A 25,881-nucleotide genomic window follows, 5' to 3' on the forward strand; every position below is an offset into this window, starting at 1 on the left:
TTGAGGCACAGGTGGGGCTTCAGCTGCCCTCACCCCCTCGGCTGGGCACCTTGGTAATAACAGACGAGCCACCTGTGACCTGACCACCTCCTGTCCCCACCTGGCCCCGTAGGTGAGCGCCCCCTTCAGGATTGAAGTGGCCCCAGACATGCTGGCCAAAGACGAGGCCTTCTCATGCCCCACAGCCCATGGCATCGTGCCCCCGGGACAGAAGAAATGCGTGTCAGTGTTCTTCCACCCCAAGACCTTGGACGTCAGGACTATGGACTACTTGTCCGTCATGCCCTCTGGCTGTGCCTCCCAAACCCTGCTCAAAGTCGTTGGTTTCTGTAGAGGTACTGGCAGTCCCAGGTCACTGCACTCCCTCTGGAGACAGGAGCAACCCATGCTTAGGATTGGCAAGTGCCCACTCCTAGTCGCCCAGGGCCTCCTTGCCCTCAACCTGGGTGTCTGCTGCCCCCTGGTGGAATCAGTGAGGAACCAGTTGAAGACGCCTGGAGATATTGTTCCCATGCTCGCCCCTGGTGACCTGGTGGTCTGCTCAGGCCTTTCCAACCCAACCTTCTGTCTCCAGGCAGCACCACCTCCCATCAGTGGTACCCTTTGACATAGCCTCAGGGAGGCTGATACCCCAGCCCCACTCAGGTGGCAGGGCCCACTCACAGAGCCCCCATCTCTTCCGCCCAGGTCCTGACGTGTCCCTGCAGTACTACTGTGTCGACTTCAGCTGGGTCAACCTCGGGAAGCGCTCGGAGCAGTCCCTGTGGATTGAGAACAAGTCGGACTGCACGGCCCACTTCCAGTTTGACATCGACTGTCAGGAGAGCGTCTTCAGCATCAGACCTGCCTTTGGGACCCTGGTGGGCAAGGCCCGCATGACCCTGCACTGTGCCTTCCAGCCCACTCACCCCATCATCTACTTTCGGAGGGTGGCCTGTTTCATCCACCACCAGGTGAGCTATGGGGGAGGGGGTGAGGAGGGGCTCCCCGGGAAGCTGGAGGGGCCGATCCGAGTCCTAGCAATGCAGACAGTGCTTGGTGCTCAGTCCCCTGTATTCTGGAGCTTCCAGGGCTGTCTGCCTGGATCATCACCTCCAGAGCCCCAGTCTGGCTTTTGGAGCCAGAGTTTGGCCAGGGACATGTGAACGCTCGCTCCGAGCCGGGTGGGTAGGCCAGTCTTGCTGTGACTGCTGCCAGGCCAAGGACTTTGCTCTGATGCTGCTAATGGGCTGGTGTAGGGGGGACTGGACCTCGCCCCACACAGCATGTGCAGCACAGAGAGCCTTGAAGTGACGACCCCAACCCAGGCCCCTGGACAAGGTGGTACAAACTGTGCCCTGACCAGCTGGTCTCTGGCCAAGGTGGCAAGTGGAGGCTCAAATCTAGCCTCACACAGACAAATGTCGCAGGACCCACTGTTCCTCGACCTGATTGGGACGTGTCACTCGGACAGCACAAAGCCAGCCATCCTCAGGCCTCAGCACCTCGCTTGGTACCGCACACACCTGGTGCGGGGCCTGACGCTCTACCCGCCTGACATCCTGGACATCATGCTGAGGGAGAGGAAGCTGGAGCAGGATAAGAACGGGGCCCTGATGATTCCCACTGAGGTTCGATGGACCCCTCTGGGGCCCCGGGGGCCACCTACCCTCCCCAGGTTCATGCCCCCTTCTCAATTCTTGGGCAGTCCTGTGCTCCGTAGCCCTGTGGGCACCCTTAGTAGTCGGGGGTGACGTGTGTGGAGCTCTTGTAGCCTTTTCCAGAAAGGAGCATGCAGACGAGGGGCAGCGGCAGGAGGAATGGCAGCTGGGCCCCCGGCAACCAGCTCTCCCCACACAGGACCTGGAGGACATACCAGCCCCGCAGTATCCCCTCATCCCCCCCATGACCGAGTACTTCTTCGACGGCACCAACGACATGGCCATCTTTCCCCCGCCCGTCAGCATTGAGCCTGTTGAGGTGGATTTTGGTGCCTGCCCCAGGCCCAAGGACCCCAACCCTGTCCCCCTGTGCCTGATGAACTACACCAAAGGCAAAATCACTGTGGCCTGGACACGCAGGGCTGATTGCCCCTTCTGGGTGACTCCAAACCCCTGCGATGTGCCCCCTCTCAAGTCCACAGCCATGCGCTTGCACTTCCAGCCGCCTCACCCCAACTGCCTGTACGCCGTGGAGCTTGAAGCCTTTGCTGTCTATAAGGTGTGTGGGCAGATGAGGGGGGGAAGGTGGGTTCTCTGCCCTGGAGGCTGAACGGCAGGGTATGGGGTCGGAGGGGGTGATGGGGTGATGTAGGATCCATCCTCTCTGTGCCAGGCTCTGCTCCCTCCTCTTGTCTCCTTGGCTGGACTACAGCCTTCGCGGTCTGTGTTTCCCCAGGCTCATGGCCTGCCTGGGCCAAGGGGCTTCTTGACCCAGCTGATTATGTCTCACTCACATGTGCCTCCCACGCCTCCAGAGGGAGAACTCAGTGGGGCTCAAGCCCTTTGGAAAATTTTGGTGCACATAGTTTCCTGGGGCTCCTGGCTGGTGTGGCGGGGTGGCTCCTGGCCTCCCTCTAGTCCTTGAGGTAGGAAGTGGTCCCTCTAAAAGAGCTGTGGGCAGGAACTAGGGCCTGGGGGGCGGAGTCAGGGGCACCTGGTGATTAGGTGCGTGTAGGGAGCGGCTTCTAGTCCAACTTCCCTTGACCAGGCTGTCCCAGCCACGTCTGTTAGCCCCAGACGTGTCGTTCCCTCCTCATCTCCAGTCCATCCTGCCCTTTCCCTCTTTTCTCTGCTCTACCCACCCTGCTGTTCTCTCCCAGTGGCTGGGTGCTGGGGCTCAGGGAAGAGGAGAGCTGTGCAGTCAAGGTCAGAGTCCCTTACCAGCTCTGTGACCTTGGGCACGTCCTTAATGCCTCTGAGCCCTGGTCTTTTCATCTGTGAACTTGGGAACCTATCCAAACTTCTGAAAAGTTTTTCCAAAGCTGAGTCTTTAGTTGTCTCTGTTCTAATATCTTGGCAGTGGCGGGACTCGGAAGTTCGTAGGAATAAGGCTGTGGACACCTGGCTTTGCTGAGCCTGTCAGACTTTTAGGCTACAGGCTGTAACCCTGTGCTGTCCGATATGCCAATCACCAGCCACATGTGGCTGCTGAGTACTTGTACTGTGTCAGGTCCAAACAGATATGCTGTAAAGGGAGGAGACACACTGATTTCTAAGACTTAGCACAAAAGAATGCAAAATGCCTCCTGCATCACTTATATATCGATTATACGTTGAAATGAAAAGATTTTGGATCAGCTGGGTTAAATCAAATGTATTGTTGAATAAATTTTATGCGTTTCACCTTGTTGATGTGGCTACTAGAACATTTACTTTTTATTTATTTATCTTTTAACATCTTTATTGGAGTATAATTGCTTTACAATGGTGTGTTTCTGCTGTATAACAAAGTGAGTCAGCTATACGTATACATATATCCCCATATCTCCTCCCTCTTGCCTCTCCCTCCCACCCTCCCTATCCCATCCCTCTAGGTGGTCACAAAACACCGAGCTGATCTCCCTGTGCTATGCGGCTGCTTCCCACTAGCTACCTATTTTACGTTTGGTGTGTATATATGTCCATGCCACTCTCTCACTTCGTCCCAGCTTACCCTTCCCCCTCCCCGTGTCCTCAAGTCTGTTCTCTACATCTGCGTCTTTATCCCTGTCCTGCCCCTAGGTTCTTCAGAACCATTTTTTTTTAATATTCCATATATGTGTGTTAGCATGCGGTATTTGTTCTTCTCTTTCTGACTTAGTTCACTCTGTATGACAGACTCTAGGTCCATCCACCTCACTACAAATAACTCAATTTCGTTTTCTTTTATGGCTGAGTAATATTCCATTGCATATATGTGACACATCTTCTTTATCCAATCATCTGTTGATGGACACTTAGGTTGCTTCCGTGTCCTGGCTGTTGTAAATAGAGCTGCAATGAACATTGTGGTACATGACTCTTTTTGAATTCTGGTTTTCTCAGGGTATATGCCCAGTAGTGGGATTGCTGGGACTAGAACATTTAAAATGCCTTTTGCGGCTCACACTTGTGGCTTGCATTATATTTCTGTTGGCCAGTGCTCTCTGGGCACATTCCTGCAGGATGAATGCTGCTTTCACATCCCAGCCCCACCCTCGTCTGACTGGGGGGATCAAAGAGCACGTTTGCTGAGTGCTCAGGGCAGGGCCTGGCGCACAGCGGGAGGGGCTGCTATGACTGCTGTTCTCTGAGCTGTCTTCCCCGAGGGCCCCTCCCGCTGGGCCCCATGTAGGGCTCCTGCAGTACAGGGCAGGCAAGCGGGGGTGCCCCACAGGGTCAGACACAGGACTCAGCCTATCCATGGGTCCGGCCCTCCTGCAGGTCCTGCGGAGCTACAACAATATCGAAGAGGACTGCACTGTGTGCCCGTCCTGGTGCCTGAGGCTCCGGGCACGAGGCCACAGTTATTGTGCTGACTTGGAGCACCACATCCCTCAGTATACCCTGGATGCCCCCAAGGTGAGCGTGGCCCCAGCAGCAGTGAGAGGTGGAACAGGGGAGCCTGGCTTCTGCCGTGGCCTGCAGATCCCTCTCCTGTCTCTGATGGCCTCAGAAACATGTCGAGCACCCTCCCTGGCCATCCCAACCTCCCCACTGCCAGCCCCTGGGGCTCTGTGCCCATCAAGGACTCTCTCCTGGACTGCAGCACTGGGACCGGGAAGAGGCTGGGGCTTAGACCTATGGCTCCGGCCTGCCCCATCTGAAATACTCCCCGGTCCTCTCACTCAGGTTTAAAAGTCTCCAGCTCCTCCGTTCGCTGTGTTTACTGAGTGCCTGCTAGGGATATGACCACCCACGTCATGAGCCCCTGCCCGTGGGGATCATCCAGCTCTGGAGGGGTCGCAGAGCCCGCCCCTCGGTGTAACCCCATCCTCAGGGAGTCATCATTCCCAGGTCTCTCAGAAGGGCCCTTGGAGGCCCCGTCTGACCTGAGCCCCAGGATGCCACAAGGCTGAGAAACATAGATTCTAGAGCCAGGCGGCCAAGTCCTAATCCTGGTTTCTCCTTCGGTGCCTCTTCCCAGCTTCCATTTCCATCATCAGTCTTTTCATCCGTCTGCACTTCCCCCACCCCTCATGTTGCTAGAAAGGTGCCACTTTTGGACAATGTGCTTGGGGTGGTCTTGCCCCCCGACTAGTTAGGGCTTCCCAAAGCCCTCCTGACGGCACAGGGGCCCCCTCGCTGACCCTGACCCCCACCCCTTTCCCTCGGCCAGTTCCTCGTAGCAGTTTGTGGCCTTTACTAAAATCCAGCAGATTCTGGGCCCGTGTTGCCCCCCTACCCCCACTGCCTCACGCACGGTGCTCATCGCCCCAGCTGCATGGGGCGCCCAGGGCAGCGATTCCAGCCTTGTGTTTGGTACCCGGCCCAGCTCTTTGCCTGGTGCTGGCCACACCCTAAATGCTTAAGGAATGTCTGGAACCTGGGATTGCTGGGGCTTTCCCTTTCCCAGAGTGGGGTTCCCCTCAGCTACCAGCATGAGAATCCTCTAGAAGGGGCTGCTTACCCCTAGAGCTTCTGGACCAAGATCCTGGAAACTGGGTTCTCCAAAGGATGATTTGAGGGCGCCCTAAGGTGGAAGAAACTTGGGGTGGGGGGTCTCAGGGGCCTGAGTTTCCCGGAGCCTGTTCCTGTGGCCACCCCATCTCTCTGCCTGGAGGTCTCTGGAGGACAGAAGCATTTTTTGGTGCCAAGCTGTGTTCCTCCATTCCCCGCCCCCAGGGCACTGACTGGGTTGTGTAGAGGCATCTTGGATCTCCTGAGACATGGCGCCACCCAAGCCCACACAGACTTCCCTGAGTGTGTGTGTGTGAGGTGGGGATGGGCAGGGCGTGTAGATCTGAGCGTGGGTCCCTCTTCTCTCGCACCCCAGCTATTTCCGGCAGTGTCCCCCAGTGAACCCTCCTACCGCAGCCTGCTCCTGACCAACACAGGCTCCATGCTGCTGACCTTCAACCTGGCCCCCAGAAGCAGCTCGGACGTCTCCCTACGGCCCAGCTCGGGCCTCGTGCCCCCTGGGGCCCACCAGATCTTCCTCATCTCTACCTACCCCAAGGGCACCTCCTGGAAGCAGCATGTTTTCTACTTGCAGTTCAATTTCTGCCCCCAGTATCTCAAGGTAGGAGGCAGGGGTAAGGACGGGGTCCTCGGGAGGGGGCCATAGTCTGGGACTTCCCTTTTCAAAGCCACATTCTGGGCCTGGCCCCTAAAGCTCCCCTAAAGTGGCCCAGGGGCTGTTCCTCCTCCAGGAAGTGGCACGGCAGGGAGAGGACCCCTCGGCCACATCTGGGAACAGCTATCCTCAGGACCTTGCCTGTCCACCTTATGGGGTCGGGACAAGAAAAGGGGTACAGAGGTCCCCAAGGAAGGACTGGGGGCAACCCGAAGACTCATATCTGCAGGTGGTAGAGAGGTGTTTGGGACCAGGGCAGGGAAAGGGTCCAGGGTGTTGGACCCATGTCTGGCCCATGAAATGGTCTGTACATCCTCTTTCAGTCCCTGAGTTCTTTTCCTTATCTCCTGGGTCAGTCACTACATACTCTGCCTTTGACAGAGGCTGCCCGTGCGCAGGCTGGGGGAGGGCCTTTTGCTGCCCTTTCCGAGGGGGGAAAAGCTGCCCGCCCGTGACTTTTGGGGGAGCCAGGGCTGCAGGGTGACGTCAGGGCACTGTCCTCCCTTCACTGGCCCCAGGAGGTATGCATGCAGAGCCGGGAGGAGCCGCTGCAGCTGAAGCTGGACGTCTGTAAAAGCGTCTTCTTCAAGCCCACCTGGGTGGGCTGCTCCTCCACCAGCCTCTTCACCTTCCAAAACCCGTCGCGTCTACCTCTGGAGTTTGAGTGGAGGGTCTCCCAGCAGCACCGGAAGATGCTGGCCGTGCAGCCCGCCAGGGGGATTATCCAGCCCAATGAGAGCCTGGTGAGTGCCCTGCCACACTGCCGCGGGCCAGAGGGAAGGGGCCCGTCATCCTCACCTGCACCAGCGTCTCTTACTCATGCCTATCAGGGGGCAGGCTTACCCTCCCATTCAATCCACAGTCACTTCTTCCAGCCTTATGGGTCGGTATGATTGTTACCACACCCCCATTTTACAAAGAAGAATTGAGACTTAGAGGGGAACAATAGCCATTTACTGAGACTGTGAGTTAGGAGGTGCAAAGCTGGGACTTGAAGCAGGGTTTCTGATGTCAGTGCCCAGAAACGAGTCCATTCTCCATCCCTGGTCCCCACCGTGGAGAGATCACTGGAAGACGGTGTGGAGACAAGTGGGTGGCTACCATTAAGGAGTGAGGAAGAGGGTTCGCGGACGTCAAAGTGGCGGGTCCCTGGGGGGGGCATGGGGGGGGCCCAAACTAGCAGCCTCCCATCCCTGGTCTAGGGCCTCTTAGTTGGGGAGGCCCAACTTGAGGCAAGAACCACCAACACACGGTGTCTGTTAGAAGCCGGGGGTAGCAACCTGCAAGGCGAGAGACCACACAGACTTGGGAGTCCGCCTCAAGAGTTCACACCCCAGCTCCTGCCAAGCGCCCTCATCAGCTGTGTGACCTTGGGCAAGTTACCCCAGTTCTCTGAGTCTCCAGTTTCTCATCAGACAATGAGGCACTAGAAGAATACCGCTTACCTCGTGGGGCTAAGGGATCGAGGGGCTAAGGGAGATAACATAGCACAAGATGTGTGTAAGTGCCTGGCACGGGGAGACACTCAGGATGGGTCACCATAGCCTGATATCCTGCAGCGGGACCTTAGACGTCCAAGAGCCTGGGCAGGGGTTCCCAGAGACTCCCATGCAGGGCTAATCTTTGTGACCCCAGACGCTGACGTGGACCTTCAGCCCTCTGGAGGAGAGCAAGTACCTGTTCCGAGAGGGGATGTGGGTCTGGGAAGCTGGCCTGCCCCCAAACACCAAGCCCTCCGCCACCACCCACTACCTGCTCCGGCTGGTGGGCATGGGCCTCCGCAGCAGCCTCTCCGTGAGTGGGAGGACCCTGGGAGGGGAGGGGAGGGGGCGGGGGACCAGAGCACCTGCGGGAGGGAAGGCCTCAGGGTGCCTGAACCTGCCCTTCCTTGGGGATTCTCTGAGGCCAGGGTTGGGAAAGACGGGGCCGTGGACCTGGGGGAGCCCCCCACCCCGGCCTGGCTGACTCTGGCCCTCAGGCAAAGGAAAAGGAGCTGGACTTTGGGAACGTGCTGGTGAACAGCGAGCAGACCAGGATGCTGGTGCTCCTGAATGACGGCAACTGCACCCTCTATTACCGCCTGTTCCTGGAGCAGTGCAGCCCTGAGGCTGTCGGCAACGGCCCCCTCGGTACTCAGGCCTGGGCGGGACTGGGCTGGGAGGCAGGCAATGAGGGGCGCTGGTTAAGACTGGTTAACCAGACCATGGCTCGGGAGCAGGCAGAGCAGGGCTTAAAACATGGTGCTCCACTTCCTAGATGTGTGGCGTTGCCGGGTGATTGTCCTCCCTGAGCAATTCCCTCATCTGTAAAATGGGGCTGCTGGTGGAGCCTGCCTCACCGGGCAGCTAGGTGGCGCAAAGTGCTTAGCAGATGCCAGTGACACCAAGACACGTCCTCACACTGTCTTGATCTGGAGGAAGCACTCTGCTCCCCATTTCCTGGCTCAGAGCCTGCTCTCTAACCAGAGCAATGCTGGTCCAGGGGAGAGTATCTGGGGTGGAGCAAGAGGAAAGGCTGGACCTCCCTGTGTTGCACTGAGGGCCTCCTCTGCCCTTGACCCCAACCGGTCATTCCTAAACAGCTCTGCAGCTGGACCGCACAGAGGGGAGCATGCCGCCCCGGTCCCAGGACACCATCTGCCTGACCGCCTGTCCCAAACACCGTTCCCAGTACTCCTGGACCATCAACTACTCTCTCCTCTCCCACAGAGGTACCTGGGCCATCTGGCACGGAGAGTCAGGACCAGGGAGGAAAGGGGGAGGACTGTGTGAGCAGGACTTGGGGTGGGAGGATGCCGAGGGTTCAGACAGAGCTGGCAGAGTGGGTGTGAGTGTGCCAGGGTGTGCCTTTGGGTGTCTGGTGTATATGCCTCATACCAACCACATCTGTATGTGTGGGTGTCCGTTTGTGTGTGCCTGAGCTGTGGAGGACTCAACGTGAAGGGCTGGGCGCTGTGCTGATTTACTGTGGGATCGTAAGCAAATCCTCAGCTGCCCTGGGCCTCAGTTTCCTCCTTCATAAAATGAGGTTGTTACCATCCTGCCCCGGGGCTGCCTAATAAGAGTCCAGCACAGGAGAGTGGCTAAGAGTGTGGACTCCCTGGAATTGGATCCTGGCCTCAGCACTTATTAGCCATGTAATCTTAGCGACTTGTTTAACCTCCCTATACCTCAGTTTCCACATCTCTAAAATGGGGATAATAATGGTGCACAGGCAAAAAAATAAAGTACATGTTACCACACGGGCAAACCTTGAAAACATTACGCCAAGTGAAAGGAGCCAGTCACAAAAAGCTACACATTGTATGATTCCATTTATGTGAAACACCCAGAATAGGCAAATCTACAGAGACAGAAAGTAGATTAGTGGTTGCCAGGGGTGAACGGAGAGTGGCAGCTACTTGGTACTGGGTTTCTTTGGGAAAGACTGAGAACGTTCTAAAATTTGTGGTGATGGTTGCCCAACTCTGAATATACAAAAAACATCACTGAATTGTATGTGTTAAAAGGGTTAATTTTATGGCATATAGATTATATCTCAATAAAGCCATTAGTAAGTGTAATCAATAGTTTGAAAACAGTGCACAGTGGTGTTTGCACAGCTCTTAGGACAGTGCCTGGTCCATAGAAAGTATCAGATAAAGTTTGGCTATTGTTGGAAGCATCCCAGAGTCTGCTCCTGGCAAGGGTCCTAGGACAGGTTTCCCGGGACCCCTGCATCCTCAGCCTGTACGCCCCGCCCCAGGGGAGCTGGGAGGTGAGCCCACCCCTCTCTCTCGCACCGCTTTCCCCCAGATAACAAGGTTGGGGAGAAGCAGGAGCTGTGTCGCGTGTCCCTGATGGCCGTGTACCCCCTACTCTCCATCCTGGATATCTGCTCCATGGGCAGCGCCGAGGGCATCACCCGGAAGCACCTGTGGCGCCTCTTCTCCCTAGACCTGCTCAACAGTTACTTGGAGCGCGACCCCACCCCCTGGGAACTCACCTACCAAGCGCCCACCCGGCACAGGTGAGGTGGGCCTGGGGGAGAGGCAGGGCCTGTCTGGGGATGTTCTTGGAGCTTTCCGTCCATGCCCTCAGCCCCAGGCCCTGTCCAAGAAGGGGGTCCCTATCTCCTCCCCAATTCCTGCCCATCCCCGGAGGAGCATGGAGAAGGCAGGGATGGGCTTGAGGTCTAAAGTGCTGACCCACCCCTGCCCCTGAGTCCCAGATTCTCCAATTCCCACCTATGGGGAGATGGGTGCCAAGCCAGCCACCCCTGGAAGGGCCCCATCCTGTCCGCAGCCCTGTTTCTGAGACCATTTCTCTGCTCCACACAGCACCAGCCAGATCCCCTCTGTCTTCACCCCTCTGAAGCTCAACTTCAATTTTGGGGCAGCACCAATAGATGCCCCACCCTCTGTGGTGTTCCTGGCTCTGAAGAACGGTGGAGTGGTGCCCCTGGACTGGTACAGTGTGGGGGCCCGGGGGGCCCGGGGGACAGGGCCTTGGAGGCCTTCTCTTGCTGGTGGTAGCCCTGGATGCCTGGTGTCTGTGAAGTGTGCCCCCCGCCCCCACTGAAGGATGTAGAGGCCAGGGTGGGACTAGGGTTGCCCAGCAGGACACCAGACCTGTCACTGGCTGAGTCGGGTCCACAGGCTCAGAAATGGTCGAATCACCCTATGGAGACTGGCAGGCTCATCTTCAGAGCTTAAGAAATGAGAAGTAACCGTCACGCATCTGCTGCATGCTAGCCGCTGGCCTTTAGGAGCCTCTTCTCCTCCAAGCCTCACACCGACCCTGTGAAAAAAATCCCCCTCTGCTGACTCTTTCACAGATGGGAGGCTAAGGACTCAACCAAGAGCATTCAGCCATTAGAGGCAGAGCCAAGTTCAAGCCCAGATTTGTCCAACTCCAGAATCCCCGCCTACACTGGTTAGTCAGCAAGAAGCTGCGAGGTGCTCCTGCGTCCCAGGCATTGTGCTAGGCGCTGGGGCAGCCCCGACAGAGCCCCAGGCCAATGGGGGCCAGGCCTGCACAGGGGCGAGTTGAGGGTCTCTGGCAGGGAAGGACAGTGCTCTGCTGCCACAGCGCCGTTGTCAGGGAGATGACAGGGCTAAGCAAAGCCAGTGAGCTGCAGGAAGGGTCGAGGCTGGCCATGGGGCAGGCTGCACTTCCCCAATCACAGGGGGCCCAGGCCTGGAGACCTGAGCCCGCCAAGCTGGGCCCTTCCTGTGCTTGGCTTTCCTCCCACTGGGGCCCCAAGCTGGTGCCCAGTAAGCATCCTGTTTCCATGCCATCGCCATTTCTTTTTTTCCCTCCCTTCCTCTGCCACGCGCCTCGATTTCCTAGTAAACTTCCTTCTGATGACCTCCAACTTTGCTTGGCTAGATGGAGGTGAGAAAGAAGTGTCCCCGTCTGGGTCAGGCTTGGGGGAGAGAGCCAGGGGCCCAGCCTGGGCATGGCAGTGAGTGGATAAGGGTGAACATATGCAGGGGGTGGCCATCTGTGATCTCAGGAACCTTCCTGCCTGAGCCGAGGCATGGGGTGCGCGTGGGTGAGGCTGGTGGGGGGCTGCATCATCCGGGGTGCAGTGGCCACCCTGTACTCTCCGGGTCATCCTGCCCCTCCCGGTGGTGGAGGATGCCGGGGGAGCTGATTTATTAGGCGGCTTCTGTCTGAGAAGGGCCGGGACTGTGCGTAACTCAGGGCTCCTGGCCCTGAGTGACTGGGAAGCTTGGCAGGCTGGTGGGGGAGGCCCAGGGCCCGCCTGGAGCTCTGGATCTGCCATTCCCGGGGTTGTTTGAGTGGCTGGGAGCCAGGCCCCTGCAGGGCTCAGGAGTGGGGGCAGGAAAAGCGGCGCTGGCCTGTGTCCTGGTGTGGAGCAGGGTACTTTGGTGGACTGTGCGTGCGTGTGTATTTGTGTAGGAGCAAGCCAGCTCACACTCTCTATGGAGAGGGTCCAGGTTGTTGGAAACTGGGGCGGGAGGAAAGCCGGGCAGAGTGCCCACCGAACTGGGCCGTCCATTGGGACATCATTGGAGGTTCAGGAAGGCAGTCCGTGCTCGTTCCCGGATTCCAAACGCAGGGAACCTTCCTTGGAAGGCTTGACTCTCCTAGGCTTTCTGTGTTGTTGTGTTTCCTTTCAATTTCTTAGAAGGCTATTTTTGAAAATTCTAGCCGGGTCTCTGCTAAACTCGTAAGGAACAGACTGAAGGTTTTATTCCTGCCAAGACCAGTAAGAAATGGGGAGTGTGGACTTGGCCTGCGGGCAGCAGCAGGCAGGACAGAAAAGCTGCCGTGCATTTAAGGGGTGATCCCTCACAGGCATCAGATATACGGGTTAACATCATCTGTTCCCTCACTCATTCATTAAGTCATTGGCTAAATGTTGACTGGGGCTTCCCAGGTGTAGGCTCCAGGCCCAGAGCTCAGAATAGCAATGCAGATGAGCCCAGGCCCTGCCCTCCAGGTGGGGCGGACCGGCCTTTCGGTGCAGGGTGACAAGTGCTGTGACAGAGGCTTGTGCAGCCACTTGCCTCTGTTTTGGAAGTGGTAGGTGGGGGTGGGCACATGAGAAAGGCTTCCTGGAGAAAGCTACAGCCAAGCTAGACCTGCAACCCAGGGAGCGGAGGCAAGAGAGGCTGCGAAGAGCCTCCCAGATGGAGGGTGTAGCGCGGGCATGGGTAAGAGAAGAGGCCACAGAGTGGCTGCAACATTGATAGGGGGACGGGCAGGGCCTTGGACTCCTTCTCCTTCTGAGAAGGATTCGTGGCTTGAGGCAGGGGGACAGGTTGGCAGGCTTCCACAGTCCCAAGATGGGGGCCCACACCAGAGGACTGGCAGGAAAAAGGGGACTGCAATCATTTGGAGGGAGACTGGGTGAGGGCCAAGAGGGAAACCATCCAGACATCCCCGAAGTATCATGATCACCAGTTTTGCCGCTGATCAATATCCCGCAAATAAAATGACCAAACAGTTTATTCGCCTGTAGCAAGTCAAACAATACAAGGGTGATGGAAGAAAAGTAAGAAACACCCCAGCTCCCTCTCTAGTCTGCCCTGGAGGGTTTGGCATGAGCTTCCACTCTCAGCACTGGTACAAGGCACAGACACAGGGACGCAGCTACCCTTTCATTTCTTTTACCATAATGGCATGATGTTACACGTATTACTCTCTGCTCAGCGTTATAGCAATAACCTTTTCACTCAGCATTATGTCAATAACATTCCCTATAGATCAATAAAGATCAAGACGTATAGATCTAACTCATTCTTTTTAACAGTTGCATAGTATTCTGTAATATGAATGGCCCTTATGTTTTAAAACCACTCCTTTATTAGATGACATTAGTTGTTCCCGGTGCTTTTTAATATTTGTTGCCATCACTAACAAAGTTGTAATCAACATCCTTGTGTGAGTACGTGTGTCTGTGTGTGTGTGTGCGTGCGTGCCTGCCTGCCTGCCTGCATACTTACGTTCCCCCGAATAGAATTTCTGAGTCAAAGGGCATTTTTTATTCTATGCACTTTTTATTCTAAAAGATGCTGTCATAATTCCTACAACAGAAGGTGGTAGCAATTTCTTCTCTCCCTGCCTATGTTCGAAGATGTCATTGTTTCTAAACTTACCAGCATTGGATGTAACTATTTGTCACGATTCAGATGTGAAAATATTTAAGATTGATTCAAGGGAGTTTTGATTTGCATCTCCCGACTCCCCTTGAGCCTTTTCAGATGTGTTGGCTGTTTTCCTTCCCCCTCCTGGCCGTTGCCTCTTCATAACCTCTGCCCGTTTTGAGGACAGTTCCGTGCCATCCCTCTGAGAGCGCAGGGATCTTCTTTTCAGATCGTGACCTTGGGACCCCTTGGTCACTTATTTGGTCACCATTTAGAGTGCAGTATCTGCTTTAGTACAGCACCAGGCATTACAGGGGCACTCATTCTATGCCCAGCCTTGCTTTGGATTCAAGACTACCAGCCCTCTTGGGGACCCTTGGTTGGTGCTGCTGGCATTTCTAGGTGGCTCAAATGGCCCTTCCTAACAGCTTGTCACACAAACCCCTCCAGGGTCAGTGCCCAGCTCAAAGTGGCCCACATATACAAGCAGCACCCTGACCCCTGGCACCCACAATGCGAGCCCCAATCTCCGCTTTGCATTTAGTCACCAGGACCCTGCTTCTGTTCCTGGGTTTGGGGGCCATTATGAAACGAGAATCCACAACTGCCGCATTTGCCCGGCCATGCATGGGAGAGCTTGCCTACTGGGGGATGAAGAAAAGGCCTCCATCCGTCCTGCCTGGGGCTCAGAGCTCCTGCCTCTGCTCTGACTGAGAGGCTCCACCCCTTCTGCTTTGCACCCCTTTCCCAGGGCCTTCCTCTTCCCAAGTGACCAGCAGATCGACCTGGAGCTGTGGGCAGAGCAGGTGGACTTCGACTGCACTGAGCTGCACCAAATACGCGTGCAGGACAATTGCATATTCTCCGTCAGCCCCAAGGCTGGGAGCCTGGGTCCCGGGCAAGAGCAGATGGTGGAGTTCAGATACAGGTGCTGCCCCCACCGCCCGCCCTGCACTTCCAGTCCTGGAGACCCCCTTCCCCCCGACTCCTGGAGGATGCTGGCCTTGCACTGTGTGACTCCAGGGTATCCTGAGTGGCCACCACCCTGAGAAGGCCCCACCTTCCCACCTGCAGGGGAAGTTTAATTTTCCTCTTGCCCCATCCCAGCTCAAGGGTTTCCACGTAGCTGCCCCAAAGCCATAGGTGTGCCATGACCGCTTGTTCTTCCACTCGTACCAGGGCTCAGTAACTCATCCCAGACTCTCTCCTCCCTTCCAGCCACCTGTTCATTGGCACTGATCGCCTCCCGGTGCTCTTCAAGGTGTCCCACGGCCGGGAGATCCTGGTGAGGCCCAGCCCTGGTCCTGTCCTGGAAAACCAAGAGAGAGGCACAGGGAGCCGTGCTCCCCAGAGAGATGGGGTCCAGATCTCTCTGCGGGGTACTTCAGTTCCTCCCAGGGAAGGATGCTACTCACAGGCTTTCTATTTCCAGCTAAATTTCATAGGTGTGACAGTGAAGCTGGAGCAGAAGTACGTGCACTTCACCTCCACCAGCCATCAGTTCATCCCCGTCCCCATCGGCGACACACTGCCCCCAAGGCAGGTCAGTGGTACATTGTCCTGGTCACCAGGAGGCTTCAGTATTGATCTCTGTGTATCTGTATCAGCCCTTGACAGGATGACAAGGACCTTGCCCTCACTCTAAGAGGTGGGGTGACAGGTTGAACCCCAAGACTGGGCAACTGGGAGAGACCCAAGGCGAGAGGCTTCAGCTTCTTGGCACTGGTTCTAAACCTTTTGCCAGGCCTCATTCCCATGCAAAAGCAGGGAGTTCCTTCCTCTAACACAGGGTTTTTCAAACTTCTTTGACCATGAGCCACACTAATATATTTTGGAAAACCCAATACATACATACAACTGAAACAAAACAAATCAATACGTCACCACTACATGCTAAGTACTCTGATGTTTTCTTTTTTATTTTATTCTGTTCCATTTTTTTAAATGTTTTATTTATTTTATTTTACTTATTTTTATTTTTGGCTGTGTTGGGTCTTCGTTGCTGCGCGCGGGCTTCCTTCTAGTTGCGGCGAGCGGGGGCTGCTCTTCGTTGCGGTGCACGGGCTTCTCATTGCGGTGGCTTCTCTTGTTGCGGAGCACGGTCTCTAGGCGCACGGGCTTCAGTAGTTGTGGTGTGCGGGCTCATTAGTTGTGGCTCACGGGCTCCAGAGCGCAGGCTCCGTAGTTGTGGCGCACGGGCTTAGTTGCTCCGTGGCACGTGGGATCTTCCCGGACCAGGGCTCGAACCCGTGTCCCCTGCATTGGCAGGTGTGTTCTTAACCACTGCACCACCAGGGAAGCCCTGTTCCATTTTTTAAATGCTGGACATGACCTGATAAATTGGTTTCCTGACCTGCTTACTAATGGGTCTCAGTCACAGTTTGAAAATCACTGCCCCCAAAAAGGGCATCTGTCCGGAGCATGAAAAGCTAGAATGTAAATCCTCAAAGCTATAGAATTTTATTTATTAATTGGAGGGAATCAGTTTCCTTTGTTCTGAAAATGTACATTGGAAATCTCCAAGAGAGGATATAGTATTTTCACAAACACTTCATCACTCTGAAATTTCTAACAATTGAGAAGCCCTTGTGTTTCTGGGCAGGGGCCTCTAGCCCCTTAGCCGAGAGGCACAGGAATGGGCTTCCTAGACCTGAGAGGGGATCTCATAGTCCCGAGCTCTGCCCACTGCCTTACACCACCCTTTACGCCACTGGCTTCCCAGAAGCCCCACCCAGAAACCCAGACCCTCAAAAGAGAAGGCAAAGACTCACATGCCTCCTGGAAAGCTTTCCAGAGAGATCAGACCACTCCCCCATGGCCCTGAACATAGACAATGGAAAAGGCCCCCAGGTCTGGAGAAGACCCAGTTGTACCTCCAGCCAAACTCCACAACTGCCGCCAAGCTGCCTTTTTCGTTCATAAGGTGATGACAGATGGTGGCCTGGACCTGCAAGAGGGCAGAGGAAACAGAGAGAAGTGAACAGATTTAATTTACATTTTGAAGACAGAATCCCTGGGACTTGCTGGGGATTGGATCTGGGAAGTAAGAGAAAGGGATGGATGAAAAATGTATTGGATTCCTAGTTTGAGCCACTGGAAGTATGTAGTGCCATTTGCTGAAACAAGATACACCGGGGGGAGGAATAGGTTTTAGAGTGAAGAGTTGGGTTTTGGCTGAATTTAAGAGGCCTATGAGACAACCAGGAGGAGTTGTTTAGTGGTAGTTGGATACCAGGGCTGAAGCTCAGAGGGTGGTCCAAGCTAGAGAAAGAGCATCAGCGCGTTCAGGGGTGGGTGCTGAGAAAGATGAGGGGCTGGACCTAAATCCAGACAAACTCTTTATTCTCACTGTCTTCCGTTTTCTCATCTCTAACATGGAGGCTTGGACCAGAAGATCTCTGGTTTCAGGCAGGCCGTTCTGTGATTCCCCAACTGTGGAGTTAGTCTTGGGGGACCTCATATCTTCCTTCTGCTCCCTTATCTGCCTGTAAGCACAACGACCTCTAATGGCAGACATGGAGTGGCTGCCTCACAGGTAATTAGAATGAGAGCTTAGAAAACGATGAAGGGTCTGGATGGTGGACGCATGGACATTCCCCTAAATTCCAACACTAGGGACACAAGCGTTAGTGTCCCCTTAAGTTGAGGTAAATAAAATAAGGTAAGGTAAATAAAATGAGTTGAGGTAAATAAAATAAAATAAGGTAAGTTGAGAGCAAATAAAATAAGAATTACAGATTATACTAAAATGTCACAGGTTGAAAATACAGTTATATACTTCTTGGGTGATCAAGCCATACGGGAAATCAGAGGTATTTAAGGGAGCTCTGGGACTGTAAGGGTGACGTCACAGGGATCAGCCTGCCCTCCTACAGTGGACACAGAATCCCAGGCTCTCTGCATTGCAGCCCAGAGCTGGTGTGGAGATTTCCCTGTTCCTTCCCCCTGCAGATTTATGAGCTGTATAATGGTGGCTCGGTGCCCGTGACATATGAGATCCAGACCAGCATCCTGTCGCAGGTTCAGGAAAAAAATTTTGATCACCCCATCTTCTGCTGCCTCAACCCCAAAGGGGAGATCCAGCCAGGTACAACTGCTCTCGTCTTCTGGATCTTCTCACCTATTGAGGCCAAGACCTACATGGTGAGCAGCAGCCTGGGCTAACACGGGCTTGGGGCGGGGGTTGGAGGTGGCCTCCCCAGCGGGCCTTGCTCTGACCAGTGCCTTCCCCCACCTTCCTAACTTCCCAGGTGGATGTGCCCATATACATCCTGGGATGGAACTCAGCCATCATCCGCTTCCAGGGAGTGGGCTATGACCCTAACATCATGGGCGACACAGCCCCATTCCACAACATCTCCTCATGGGACAACAGCTCCATCCACTCGAGGCTGATGGTTCCTGGACAGGTAGGGGGAAGGGATCTGGGAAGGCCTGAGGCCTAGGAGGAGACTGAGGGTCCAGGGTGTTCACTGCGGAGGGGTGGGGAGGCTGCGAAAGAAGAGACGGAGTTGAGAAGGGAGCGATACAGAGGTGAACCTGGACCCAGCCCTCCTCCAGGTTTAGGAGGCAGCCCCAGCTCCATGAGAGGCTTACCCTGCCACCTAGTGCCCACAGGTGTTCCTGCTCCAGCACTCCACCTGCTGCAGGGCCCTCCACCCGCCCTTGCCTCTGGGCATTGGGATGGACGTATTGAAAGGAGAAAAAAGAAGCTCTGCCGGTCTAGGGCACTGAGATATTATCTTCATATAGAACAGTCTCTCCCCTGGATGTAGATGGATTTTGCTGAAATATCTAGGGTCAGTAATACTACCTTTAGTTCACACACTCCTCACTGTTGGGAGGTATGACGCATCCATCCATTTCCCCACTGGTCCACATGCCTGTTTATTCATCCACGTATCTCTCCGTGCACTCATCCAGTTACTATCCACCAATGCATCTGCCTGTCCACTCTTCCACTCCTACCCTCTTTGGACTCTTACCGAAGGATGAGTACTGTGGGGTCACAGAGAAGAGCCAGACAAAGTCTCAGCTCTGGAGGCCCTCAGGGTCTAGACAGAGAGAAAGTGCCCCTTCCATGGCCTCAATCTTTCCAGACACCCCTACAACACAGCGCCTGCTGTGTGCGCAGTGAAGGTGCCAACAGCTGATCACCTACTAATTTACAACCATCCTTCAGAGACGAATTTTGTCGGCTCTACTTCTGCCTTCTCTAAGCGAATTCTGATTTCTCAGCCCTTCCAAGCCTATTGTAATGGTCAAAATCATAGGCTTTAGAGTGAGACTGTCAGGGTTTATCCCAGCTGTGCCTGTGAGAGACCTCTGGAAAATTATTTATGCTCTCTGAACCTTAGCAGCACATCTATAAAGTGAAGATGATTAGTAGTACCTATATATAGTAGTGGCCTATATATTGGGCCACTGTGAGGATCAAATGCATGTCAGTTGCCTACAGTGGTACCTGGCCTGTTGAAAGCACTCAGTGACTGGTAGTGGTTGCTATGCTTAGTACTTCTTCACCTCCCAAAGTTGCTGTTGTGTTGTCTCCACCAACAGAACGTCTTCCTGTCCCAATCACATATCTCCCTGGGAAACATTCCTGTGCAGAGCAAGTGCAGCCGCCTGCTGTTCCTCAACAACATCTCCAAGGATGAGACAATTGTCTTTGTCTGGCAGCGGAAGGCTCTAGACTTTGGGGAGGTGAGAGTTCCCTGTGTTTGCAGAATGAGAACCTCCAGAGGGGCTCTAGACTCATCCCATCCCATCCCACCCCGTTCCACTCCATCCCATCCCACCCCATCCCACCCCACCCCATCCCACCCCCTATCCCGTCTTGTCCCATACAATCCCTGTGAAGGTCCAGAGACTCCTTCCCAAAATAAACAGGTGTCTGTGAGTCCTATGAGAGGAGAGGTGGCTCCTGAAGAGACGATCCCGTTTGTGGTGACCCTGAAGGCCTCAGTGCATGCCAGCTTCTATAGCATGGACCTGGTATGCAAGGTAGGATCAGCCTTAGCGAGAAGCTGGGATGGTGCACAGCTCCCAGTCTTGAGGTGTGGGGTGGTCTGTGAGATCCCCAGACCCCCAGAGAGAGGCAAAGGCCAACCTCTGGAAGAGTGGGGGGCCCACAGAACTGGCCCAGGCCAAGGCCCTCCAGACCTTGGTCTTCTCTCTCCTTGTCCTGAGCCACAGGTGTACCGGCGGAAACTCCTGACGCAGTACCGTAAGGAACTGCAGGAGTGGGAGGATGAGAAGGTGCGGCAGGAAGTGGAGTTCACCATCACAGATAGGAAAGCAAAGGTGATGAGGGCAGGGTGGGCTTTGAACACCACAGAGCTTTCCGATTGGCCTTGCCAGAGGGGACAGAGGTGATGATCCGAGGTGGTCCTAAAAAACTGGTCAGCCTGACTTAAGAGATTAGATTTCTTTCATTAGGCTAAGCATAGCACATCCCCCAGAGACTCTCTGGATACTGAAAGCTGGCTGACCATTCCCTGCTTCCTGTAGCCTGTATTTAATGAATACCCACCCAGTGCTGGGCACTGGGGACCCAGGGGAAACCAGGCAGAGCTCACCTTCTGATGGAAGAGAGTGTGGCGTAGTGGTTTCAGGTACAGGCTCTGGAAACAAATTGCCCGGGTTTGTTTCCTGACTTTGATGATTTCTAGCTCTGTGATCTTAGTCAAGTTATTTAACCTCTTAGTTCCCTCAACTGTATAATGGGGGGTAATATGACATCTGAGACTGGCTTCAAGATAATCCAGAGATGGGGTATAGATGAGACAAAATTGGCCATGAACTTCTAATTGTTCAAGCTGGGTGGGGGGTAATGGAAGATTCTTTGTAGCACTTTCTCCAATTTTGAATACTTTTGAAATTTTCCATATTAAGAAGGTTAAAAAGCGAGTTCCCTGGTGGCCAGTGGTTAGGATTCCGGGCTTCCACTGCCATGACCCGGGTTGAATCCCTGGTCAGGGAACTGAGATCCCACAAGCTGTGCAGCATGGCCAAAAAAAAAAAAAAAAAAAGGTTAAAAAGAAAAGTTGTTAAAATATTTTATTTTATTCTTTTTAAAATTTATTTTATTTATTTATTTTTGGCTGCATTGGGTTTTCATTGCTGCGTGCGGGCTTTCTCTAGTTGCGGCGAGCGGGGGCTACTCTTCATTGCGGTGCGTGGGCTTCCCATTGCGGTGTCTTCTCTTGTTGCGGAGCACCGGCTTTAGGCGCGAGGGCTTCAGTAGTTGTGGCACGCGGGCTCAGTAGTTGTGGTTCACAGGCTCTAGAGCGCAAGCTCAGTAGCTGTGGCACACGGGCTTAGTTGCTATGTGGCATGTGGGACCTTCCCAGACCAGGGCTCAAACCCGTGTCCCCTTCATTGGCAGACAGATTCTTAACCACTGCACCACCATGGAAGCCCCAAAATATTTTAAAATGTGAATAAATTGTTATCTGCTTTGTGGCACTGCTGCGAGGATTAAATGAGTTAATGCATGTAAAGTGCCTACAACAGTGCCTGGCACCCAGTAAGCACTCACTAAACATGGGCTATTACTCTTTATGCAGGGGAGACTGATCATAAATGATACGAAGTATCCGCCTTGGATCCTCCTCCCCACGGTTGCATTCTTTTTTTTTTTTTTTTTTTTTTTTGTCTGCATTGGGTCTTCATTGCTACACACGGGCTTTCTCTAGTTGCAGTGAGCAGGGTCTACTCTTCGTTGTGTTGCTTCTTATTGCAGTGGCTTCTCTTGTTGCGGAGCACGGGCTCTAGGCACGCGGGCCTCAGTAGCTGTGGCGCACAGGCTCAGTAGTTGTGGTGCACGGGCTTAGTTGCTCTCTGGCACGTGGCATCTTCCCCGACCAGAGCTCAAACCCGTGACCCTTGTATTGGCAGGTGTATTCTTGACCACTGCGCCAGCAGGGAAGTCCCCACGGTTGCATTCTTGCACCTCGATCACCCCTGTGTACTCCACACTGAACCCCCAGGGAGACACTACTCCCCTCTGAACCTCTGGCCCAACTGTGAAGGCAAATCATGTCTTGAGGGCTATGGGAGAAGGGATTTCTGAATTAAGGCTTAATAAGGAAGGCTGTTTCCTTATCAAGCCAAACCACTAAGCTCCAGGGCACCAGACAAGTACCCTTGGGGCAGCCTGCATTGTTTGGTGACATCTCCATTTCTTTCCTTTAGTTAGGTAACCAGATTTTCCAAGTCCGCAGGCAGCACTTCCCTAGGGAAGGTTCTGGAAGAGGGTGTGGCTGGGAGTTGGGCAGAACCAAGGGGGCAGCAGGTGCTGACAGTGATTTCAGGCCCTACGTGGGTCAGCAGGAAGGGGAGGAAGAGGGGAGTCCCTCTAGGCCTCTTGCGTCCTAAGCAGGGGGTCTCTTTGCTTCCACAGAGAAGGGCGTGTTGTACAGCTTGTGAACCTGTGAGCAAGTACAGGGTGAGGACGTAAGCCCAGGCCTGTCTCCTTGGGATAACTTGAGAGGATCCTTGCTTCCTCTCCAGAGAGATGTCCAACCTCTGGTCTAGTCTCCTGGAAGGGAGGGATGAAAGTGCCAATGGGTGCGGATGAAATGCCAGGGGTGTCACAAAAGACCTGGTTGGGGGGCTAGGGACCCATCAGTGATGGGAGTGCAGTCCCTAAGCCCCTGTCATCCATGCCTCCCCTTTCCCAAAGACGCTGCCCCCCATCAAGAACCAATGGTGTCTCAACTGCCCAACCAGCTGGAGCCTTAAGATCGCAAAGGAGGAGACACGCTGGCCATGCCCCCAGCCGCCCTCGCCAGGGACGCTCAGCTTAGGCCTCACTGCCCGCGCCCATGCCACCGACTACTTCCTGGCCAACTTCTTCTCTGACTTTCCCCGCCACTTCTTGCACCGGTGAACTCTCAGGGAGGGAGGGGTCTGCTTGCTCTGCTCTCTGCCACCCTCCCGCTCTAGAACAGGACTGCCCAGACCTAACCCTTGCTGAGGGCTTGAAGCACATGCAGTATCACTGGGACTTCTGGGGCACTGCTGGGCCCAGAATGCCCCCATTACTGTTAGGCCCTTATGAGGAGGGGGCAAAGAGCCAGAGCCCCTGGGGAACCCACTTAGGCCTCCCTGCCTCCCCTCCTTCCTTCCCTTTCCAACTTGGAGCCTCTCCAGGTCCTGTGCTGACTCTGAGAGTCGGGCTTGGTTCCCCAAATGCAGCAGCACTATGTTGGGTTAAGGCTGGGGGCTGCCCCAAACTCACCTATGTCCTCATGACTGGGCAGCCACCATCACTGCTCATGCCCCCAACCCCAGCGTGGTGGCTTGCCCAGGCCACTCAGAATGCCACGGCCTGCCCCAGGGAGCTGCCAAAGAGGAAGTACCCCAGGGAGGAGTCGGAGGCTGGTGAGGAAGTATCCACGGACAAGTGGGCCCCTGTCTCCAAGCAGGAGAAGCAGCTCCTGACTGACTGTCTCACCACCATCATCAGGTGACCACCCACCCCCTAAACGCTCACCCCTCCATCTCCCTAGTTCATTCGTCAATTCTGGGTCCACCCAAATCCCCTGAAATCCCAGCCCTTCCTTTCCTGAAAGATAGAACTTCCTCACAAGATCCTTCCACTGGTGGTCCCAGGCCCGTGAGGATGGTACAGCTCTAACGGAGCTGGCTGGAGGAATCCTCAGGGCTGGGTCCCGAGTTCTGCCTTGTCGTGGCTGGTAGATGCGGTCTGGAGCCAGTTCACTGTCTCTCCAGGGCTCCGGGCCTCATCTGTGTAACTCTGACATCCTGGCTCTTCCTCTACCATATAATTTTCACCTTTAAGAATCCACGGGGCCCAGAGATGCCTTTATCTAAAGAAGGAATGGGAGGGAGCAACCGATCAGGGGCTCCCCTCCCCGCACCTAGCACCTGTTTGTGGACACAGTAGCCAAGAACCACCGCTTGGGGAACCCCTGAAGCCAGAGCCCCCCACAGGGGGCTGCAAGGCCTCTCAGTGAGGACCTTCTCCTCCTCCCTGCCACCCAGGGGTCTGCTGGAGGACAAGATCTTCCATGAGGCTGTGGACCGAAACCTGGTGGAGCAAATGCCTTACTTCTGCCAGTTCTGGAATGAGCAGTCGGCAAGGTTCACGGCCCAGAACGGCAGCCCGCACTTAGCTCCAGCCACGTCTCAGTCCTCCAGCAGCTCTGAGGTCAGCAAAGACAAAGAGGAGGCGGAAGACAAACGGAGGCTGAGGAAGAAGGAAGAGGGGGGAGAGGTGGAGCTGGAGGAGGAGGAAGAGAAGTTGCCCTGGACGGAGACGAAGCCCACGCTGCAGCCCACGTCCCAGGAGTCCCTGAAATGGCAGTGGCAGCAACAGCTGAAGGTCTCACTGAAGGAGAAGCAAGAGCAGGATGAGAAGGAGGCCATCAGCCGGTAAGCAGCCAGACCACGGTGAGGGTTGGGGGGGGCGGGGTCAAGTGCAGAAGGATCCTAGGAGGCAATGGTGTGCTGGGGCTCTACCTGTGTGAGCTTCTCTTTCCAACTCAGTGTTCATTGACATCACTGTTGGACGCTTAAGGCCTCAGTGGGAGTATTTACGAAATGGCGATCCAAGCTTTAATTTTCTTCTCCAAGAGCAGACTATTAACGTTTACCACCACACCACTTCCAGGAGGGTGATTATAGCCGTCAAAGTCTCTTAAATGAGTTTTTAGAGCCAGGAGAAAAGTACCACCTCTTCTTGCACCGCCTTTCCCTGGGGCTGCTCTGGGGTTTTCTGTCCGTGGTGGGATTCCCCAGGAGTCCCTTCTGCACCGTCTCATCGCTCGATGCCTTTCCCCAACCCTGGCCCTGGGATGGGGACTCCGATTCCCTGGGTTCGAATCCCACCACGTGTACCAGCAGCGTGACGTTTGGCAACTTGGTCTGTTTAAGCCGTAGTTTGAACGTCTGTAAAATTGGAACAAGGACGCCTCATAGTGTTGGGAGGGCGGGGAGTTAAAATGAGAATCCACGTAGAGCACGCGGCAAACGATACAGCACAGAGGAGGCCAGCGGAGAACCAGAGCGCGGTCGGTGGCGGCGCTGACCCCGGCGCCCCCGCCTCCCGCCCCGTAGGCTCCCGGCTTTCGTTAGCCTGCAGGAGGCGCTGCTGGAGAACATGATCCAGAACATCCTGGTGGAGGCGAGCCGCGGGGAGGTGGTGCTCACTTCGCGGCCACGCGTCATCGCCCTGCCGCCGCTCAGCGTTCCCAGGTGGGGGGGCCCGGGCCAGCGGCCGCTGGAGGGGCGCGAGGGGCTGCAGGGACGGGCAGGCTCGGCGGGAAGCCTCTCCCCGACCCCCCCTACCTGGAGCTTTCTGTCATCCAGGATTCTGACTCCCGACTCGCTGCCGGCGGCGTCCCCGGGGCCGCAGCAAGCGGAGATGCCCGGTTCGACTGAGCCGCCCCCCACCAACTGTTTGCAGACGCCAGCGCCCACCCCCTCCGACTTGCAGCTCTAGGTTCCTCCCGCCCCCCTCTCCATCACCCCCCAGTAAAGCATCTATAGCTTTATTTCTATATCTGCCTTAACTTTATTTCCCCGACGCGACAAGAACTCGCGCGCGCGGTTTCAGAGGGACAGATGGTGGAAGCGGCCAAGGTGGACGGCCTCGACTCATTGGAGACTTAGGGGCTGGGAGGTTGCGCCTCTCCACTCCGCTCGGCAGCTGGGCAAGAGTTCTCGCTGCTCGCTGCCAGGCGCTGGACCTGGTCTGACCAGTGGAGGGCGCTTCGGGCGGGGCCTGGCTGGCCTTTGACCCAGCAGAGCCGGGTGGACAGGAGCCGAGCGCCAGGCCTGGTCTGCGCAGCAGGTGGCCGCGGAGCAAGGTTGCCACCCCTACCCTTTCCCCGCCGCGCTTGCTCTGAGGCTCGGCCCTTCCACCTCTAGCTTTTTCTCAGCATCTGCCGGACTCCCGGGACTCTGCTGAGGTTGGGAAATCGAGGCACTTCGCGGAGGGCCAAGAACTAGACGCTGGGGTGCGGGTGAAGATCATCGCTAGACAGCGGGCCACAGACCCTACTAAACGACTCTCATCGTGA

The 25,881-nt window shown here is 55.3% G+C and overlaps 1 protein-coding gene across 1 annotated transcript in view; it reads left to right on the plus strand.

Annotated features, from left to right (window-relative positions):
* The window catches only part of CFAP65 (cilia and flagella associated protein 65), a 43,639-nt gene extending 17,758 nt beyond the window's left edge, over positions 1-25,881 (plus strand). Inside the window, exons 9-35 of the mRNA XM_069540878.1 lie at positions 113-335; positions 688-953; positions 1,410-1,610; positions 1,840-2,199; positions 4,383-4,520; positions 5,935-6,180; positions 6,753-6,977; positions 7,870-8,028; positions 8,213-8,363; positions 8,816-8,944; positions 10,029-10,242; positions 10,553-10,681; positions 14,583-14,759; positions 15,050-15,116; positions 15,264-15,374; positions 17,783-17,974; positions 18,082-18,240; positions 19,391-19,534; positions 19,721-19,834; positions 20,027-20,134; positions 22,236-22,280; positions 22,518-22,720; positions 23,175-23,303; positions 23,843-24,232; positions 24,917-25,054; positions 25,169-25,230; positions 25,730-25,881. Of these exons, the coding sequence (XP_069396979.1) occupies positions 113-335; positions 688-953; positions 1,410-1,610; positions 1,840-2,199; positions 4,383-4,520; positions 5,935-6,180; positions 6,753-6,977; positions 7,870-8,028; positions 8,213-8,363; positions 8,816-8,944; positions 10,029-10,242; positions 10,553-10,681; positions 14,583-14,759; positions 15,050-15,116; positions 15,264-15,374; positions 17,783-17,974; positions 18,082-18,240; positions 19,391-19,534; positions 19,721-19,834; positions 20,027-20,134; positions 22,236-22,280; positions 22,518-22,720; positions 23,175-23,303; positions 23,843-24,232; positions 24,917-25,054; positions 25,169-25,230; positions 25,730-25,881 (4,632 nt within the window). The remainder of the gene's footprint in view (positions 1-112; positions 336-687; positions 954-1,409; positions 1,611-1,839; positions 2,200-4,382; positions 4,521-5,934; positions 6,181-6,752; positions 6,978-7,869; positions 8,029-8,212; positions 8,364-8,815; positions 8,945-10,028; positions 10,243-10,552; positions 10,682-14,582; positions 14,760-15,049; positions 15,117-15,263; positions 15,375-17,782; positions 17,975-18,081; positions 18,241-19,390; positions 19,535-19,720; positions 19,835-20,026; positions 20,135-22,235; positions 22,281-22,517; positions 22,721-23,174; positions 23,304-23,842; positions 24,233-24,916; positions 25,055-25,168; positions 25,231-25,729) is intronic.

This window comes from Delphinus delphis, chromosome 7, assembly GCF_949987515.2.
Source record: "Delphinus delphis chromosome 7, mDelDel1.2, whole genome shotgun sequence".
In the NCBI taxonomy this organism is placed as follows: domain Eukaryota; kingdom Metazoa; phylum Chordata; class Mammalia; order Artiodactyla; family Delphinidae; genus Delphinus; species Delphinus delphis.